Raw genomic sequence first — 5,853 nt, forward strand, 5'->3', positions numbered from 1 at the left:
TAATTATAATATGTATAAAATATGTATTAAGAGAGAGAACTCCAGGAAAACAACTTTCTGTGACAAGAACAAGGAGAGATGGAATGAGGATGTGCTCAGACAATACTAAATTACAGAGGTGAGTCTTTTTATAGTCCAATTAGAGAGGTTTATATCAGATCATGATACATCTAAATTTTAAGTTCTGAAAGTAAACCATCTACCAGAGGTCACATTTTTAAAAACACGAAATGGTTAACTTAAAACAAGATCATTAAGATGTGTTCTCAGAACCAGCATTATCTAGGAACTTATTAGAAATACAAATTATTAGTCCCCCACCAAACCTACTGAATCAGAAATTCCTGGGTGGACCCCCAAAATCTGTGTTTTACAAAGTCCTATGGGTGATTCTGATGCATACTAAAATTTGAGAACCCCTGGCTTAGATCTCAAAACAACCTTAAGTTGTAGGTTACAGGGAGATGAATAAAATATCTATAAGATGTACTTTAAAATAAACCCCGAACTGGCCCAAGAAATGCCTGGCCTTCTTAAAATTAGAGCAACTCCAGTTAAGACACTGTCACTATAAAGCTACTATGCTCATTAATATGCCAACACTTATCATTTATATTGTTCCTCAGCTGTCACTTGACAAAGAACCTGGGTATGAAGGAAAGCAGAATGTGGCATATCATATGACAGGTCAGGTTTAAAGTGGAGTGAAGGAAGGGGAGTCCCAAGCCTTTATCCCAAAGGGGTGAAAGACAGGCCCAGGTGAAAGCCTGTAGTGAGGGAATACTAGAAAGGCTAGGATACTTTCAGCAGACAGAGAAAAGGCTGCTCAAAGAAACCCTTTGTCATCATTACTGTCTTGAGCAGCACTTCACTATCAATTAATTGAGGAGATGGTCTCCCATGGCCTGTGAGGACAGAACAATTTCTAAATTGGAAAGATAGTTGTTTGCTACTGATTAGCATTCTACACCCATTTTATAAATATATGTGACTCACATTCAAACTAAATGTGGATTACTCCAAATCCGCATTACATACAGCACCAGAAGTTTCCTAAAATGAAATCTATAAATTCAGATACCAACATTTGCAAGAACTTAGTTAATATATCTTTATAATGTCCTTACATGTTTCATCTACAGAGCACATACTTTACTATCACTTACATCAAAAAGTTTGATGTTAACTTTTTAAAACTCTGTTATAGTACTTAATGACCACAGCAATATTTAAAAGCAAATAATTTTATATTCAACAAACAAATAAACATTAAAGCTTCTATTTTCTCATAGCACATTTCCACACGATGCAAATGTTAGCATTTTTGTTATCTTATATTTCTCAAAGGCTTTCTACATGCCTTTTAAAAACTCAATTAAGGCCCTGGCCAGTGTGGCTTAGTTGGTTGGGTGTCATCCTGTACACCAAAAGGTTGCCAGTTTGATTTCCAGTCAGGGCACATGCCCGGGTTGCAGGCTCAGTCCCTAGTAGGGAGTGTGTTGGAGGCAGCCGGTTGATGTCTCACTCTCCCATCAATGTCTCTCTCTCTCTCCGCTCCCTCCTTCTCTCTCTAAAAATCATTTAAAAAAATCTTTTTAAAAAACCCAAAAACACAACTCTTAAGGGTAAAACTGAATTCAGACTTGCTTTTGAAAATTATGACAAAAAAATGACTTCAAATATAAGATGGAGATAGATGGTGGCAAAGTTTATGTTACCACAGGAAAAGCTGAAGTCATTGATTCTTAGAAGTATTCCTCCTATAGGTAGCAAATGCCCATGTACAACAGTCTCTTTTTGTGTTGTTCTATCAGCTGACAGGTGACATTTTAACCTCTAATCAACCATAGCAAGATTATTCAAAATTAAGGTTGACATTTTGTCCTTTAACTAGTTCCAAAGTACTGCAGGGGTTTTACTGCCTGATGTTACACCATATGTGCAAACTCTCAACACAGCAGGCAGGGTTAAGCAGGATGCCTCTGTACTTCACCATTCCGCTGCTTCCTGTGTTTTTGGAACAACCCTAACTTTTGCTAAACATAACCCTCTTGGTGAACCATTTTTAGTAAGAGAATCCGCCTTATAGGAGAGTATGTTGACTATATTTCTGAAGTATTGCCATGTGTGGTACTCATAGAACTCACTGGTTTGGTATTTTGCATAAAATAAAATTACTTACCACTTAAGTGTTTATGAATAAAAATCCAGACAATTATGAAATAAACAACAGAAGAAATTCTTTTTGAAGTATTTTTGCATCTGTCAACTGGTTTACCATTAAATGATAGCAATCAATGGCAGATTTTCCCAAAGCCTTTTCCATAATTCAAGTTATTTTTTAATTCTAAATTTACTATTATTTGAGTAATAGGATGTATTTACCTACTTGTGCCCTGAAGAGTTTCAATTCAGAAAAACTCTCTTAGGTTTTACATTCAGAATTTTTTGCCAGATTATGAAAAATATATATGAAAAATGAGAGAATGCCAACTGCTAGTAATAAACTATATCCTTAGCTTAATGTCAGTAACACTTACCAAGCCAGAGTTCATGAAAAGAAAATCTAAAGAGAAAAACCAGTACCTTTTAAATATATGTTTAACTTCCACAATGGTCTTTCTTGAGTTTTTCTGTTAAGTAAAACATTTAGCTCTATATAATCCAAAAAAATCTATACATAGTTTAGAGAGGGAAGCATAAAATCTCATGGGTCTCAGATTCACTTTCTGTTGCCTTCTTTCATTGTATGTTTAAAGATAATCAATAAAAAATGATTTCTCTTTGTAAGCATTTTCCTGTTCTGCCAGATATAATAGCAGTTCCTGCCCTAAAATGAAGGGGGAGGGAGGAGAGTAATATTTACCATAAGAGGAGAAAAAGAAACTGCCTAAGCACTTTTCCTGAGCCAAGTGAAACAAAACATCAAATCAAGTTTATTCTTAACGAAAGATATTTAAATACTCATGGCATTAGTTTTATTCTTAAAATCCGTGGTATCACGTTTTCAAACTCTGGATTTATATTGCAACTTTCAACAATAATCTTTCTGTTTCCTAATAGTTTTACTTTATTTACTTTATTTCTGTATGAATACACATATCACATGCAAAACTTTGGTTAATGTTGAACATTGAAGCAATAAAGAAAGGAGAGTTAAGGCCCCCAAATTGCCTTCTAGAGCAGAGTGAGATGCAAAACCACAGAGAAAAAACAGATGAAAACAAAGTTATATCTGGTAAAGAAATAAAGAACTGCAAGCAACTCTATCTCTTGTTTTAAAACACAAAACTTTTTGCCACTTGCATTTTTTAGCACAAGAATTTTCTTACTTAAACATTACTTGAAAGTTTTATATTAAATAATCTAAAATAATTTGTTGGGGTTTCTCCAGTAAGTAGACTCTATCTCAGAACTATCAATTTTTAATTGTTTTTCCGGGATTTTTCACAAAACTCTGTAAGGAAACACCAAATGAAATAGTAACAGACTCTTACTTTATAATGAAGTTACAAATACATTTTACATATTTTCCTAGCTTTTCCCCTTCACTCTGCATTATCTATGATAGTTGTCATATTTCACCAGGGTAGATTATAAATCAGACAAGTTCAGCCTTTCAGGTTGAAAAATGGAGGTGAAAGGCACAGCGGAAAATATGTAAAGTATAATTAAAACCATATGACCAGAGATATTGAAGCAGTACTTGTTGGAGGAAACCCAAGTAAAAATCAAACCTGTCCTGGTGTTAGTGACATTATCCAGTCCATTTGGGACAAGTAGACATCATTTGCTAAATGTTCTTTTTTTTTTTTTTTTTTAACAGCAAGAGTACCTAGGGAAATGAAATCCTAACAAGATAGTTATGGCTATAGCTATCTTTGTAGAATAGTGAAATTCATAGTTCTTAATGCAAAACTGGTATCTTATTTAAAACAGTAATCACTTATTTAGAAATATAGTTTAAGATTGGGTAAGGGTAGTTTTACCAAAGAGTATTAAAAGATCTATGATGACAATGCTGAATCAAAAACATTTCTACTTTTCTATAATATCTTCTTGATTAAAGACCTGAGGATTCCAGTGAGACACAGATAATCTAATTGCTTACTGTTGAACATGAAGAGCGAGAAGTGATGGAATGCAAACTGTCTCCCCTACTACATTATAAATGACCTCACATGTTATTGCCTCACAGGCTAATGATGGATATATGTGTAAGGATGTACAGAAATTTAAGAACTCTCCAAGTTGTAAAGCAATTCCACTAAAAACCTCTGACTTTGGTAATCTATCACCAAAGCCATTTCATGTCTATTTCTCCAGAGCATTCCAAGTGTCAATTATAATAATCTCAATAGACAACCAGAACATAATTTTCAATATTACTTTGGGATTCCAATAAACAACTCAAGTGTAGCAAGTCACTTACCCCCCAGAAACTGAATTCCTCCAGCCACTCTTCCCACTGTTCTGGAGATGAGCTCCGACACACAGCAACCCATGAGAGCAGTGAGAGCCACCAGGAGGAGGAGGCCACAACCTAGGCCTGTCACGATGGTACAGATCCTCCATTCTGCACTGGGGATGCCCTGGAAAGAGGCATAGCGCCCACATTCTTCCACCATCACCATCATCTGCCGGCTCTCATCATGCACAGGATATGAGCACCTCCGGAAAGTACCGAAGGACACAGGCTTGCCCAGCTGGGATCCCCAGAGCCAGTAAGGCATAAAGAACCCCACGCAGGAGGTAGCAGCACAAAGAAACGAGAGCAAAGCCCAGATCACCCCAGCACACGTCAGGCTGGATGCCATCTTTCTCCAGATGGGGCAATGAGGACCCAAAGTAACTGCTCTGGGGCTGCAAGAGTAAGTGAAGGTGTGAAACCACCAGGTGTTGGGACCACAGGTAATCCACAGTTCCGTAATGGGGAGTGTCTATGAACAGAATGGATCTTCAGCCTCACTGGGCCTCAACTTCCGGTCCTCCGTAGTAAGGGTGGTGATCCCTGGTAAAACAATAAGAAATATTGAGAGTTCAATGTTTTTTAGTGAAGTAGATAACATCAATTCAGTTAGTCTACAACTTTTAATTAATAAACACTCAAACTTGCCTCAAGACTTCAAAAGTGGGAAGTCTCTGCATGAGCCCAAACAAAATGATTAGAATAGATTTCACACTTCCAGAGCACCATAAATTCACCAAACTTTATAGACTGTCTACTCTAGACACATAGAATGGATGGAGCTAATAGGCACTCCCAGTACTCATGCAATAGCATCTGTGAATCCCTTCAATCTTAACTATCCTCTCCTGGAGTAAGTGAAAGAAAGTCAGTGTATGACTTATTTTCATCTCTGCAATTTTGATTCATTGGTTCCAATAAAATTTTTGGAACTATCTCTCCAGTTCAATGATTGTCAGTGTCTAATCTGAGAAGTAATCCATACTTTCCAGTACTCTACAGCCAACCCCAATTATTCAAATAGTTCCACAAGCATTTGACTACCACCCCTGCTTCTGTTTCAAAAAGAGTTCCTGAACCATTTCCCACACTTTCCATAAAGAAATAAATACAGAAGCCCAAAGCCCATCATGCACCCTGGAGTTCCTTTCCAGAACTCTCAACCCCAGCGTTCAAAGTCCACAGCAAATGCCCCCTTCCCTCACCTCTCCTCTTTCCCAAGCCTCACCCCTGCGGCTTCCTCTCCACCTCGCAGCCCCCTGTACAGTCCAGTGTGTCACTCCAGGGGAGCTCCGGCTACTATTTTTTTTTTAATCTTGTCAACTGCGGCCAGCGCCAGCGTTAACGATTAAAGTTGTCTGTCTGGGCCATGAGGCTGGGGAAGG

General features: G+C 37.3%; 1 protein-coding gene across 1 annotated transcript in view; it reads right to left on the bottom strand.

Annotated features, from left to right (window-relative positions):
- The window catches only part of LHFP (lipoma HMGIC fusion partner), a 237,253-nt gene extending 232,213 nt beyond the window's left edge, over positions 1 to 5,040 (bottom strand). The window contains exon 1 of the mRNA XM_005862760.2: positions 4,433 to 5,040. Coding sequence (XP_005862822.1) covers positions 4,433 to 4,817 — 385 coding nt within the window. The 5' untranslated portion in view covers positions 4,818 to 5,040. The remainder of the gene's footprint in view (positions 1 to 4,432) is intronic.
- Between the last annotated feature and the right edge of the window lie 813 nt (positions 5,041 to 5,853).

Source organism: Myotis brandtii, unplaced genomic scaffold (assembly GCF_000412655.1).
Source record: "Myotis brandtii unplaced genomic scaffold, ASM41265v1 scaffold167, whole genome shotgun sequence".
Taxonomy (NCBI): domain Eukaryota; kingdom Metazoa; phylum Chordata; class Mammalia; order Chiroptera; family Vespertilionidae; genus Myotis; species Myotis brandtii.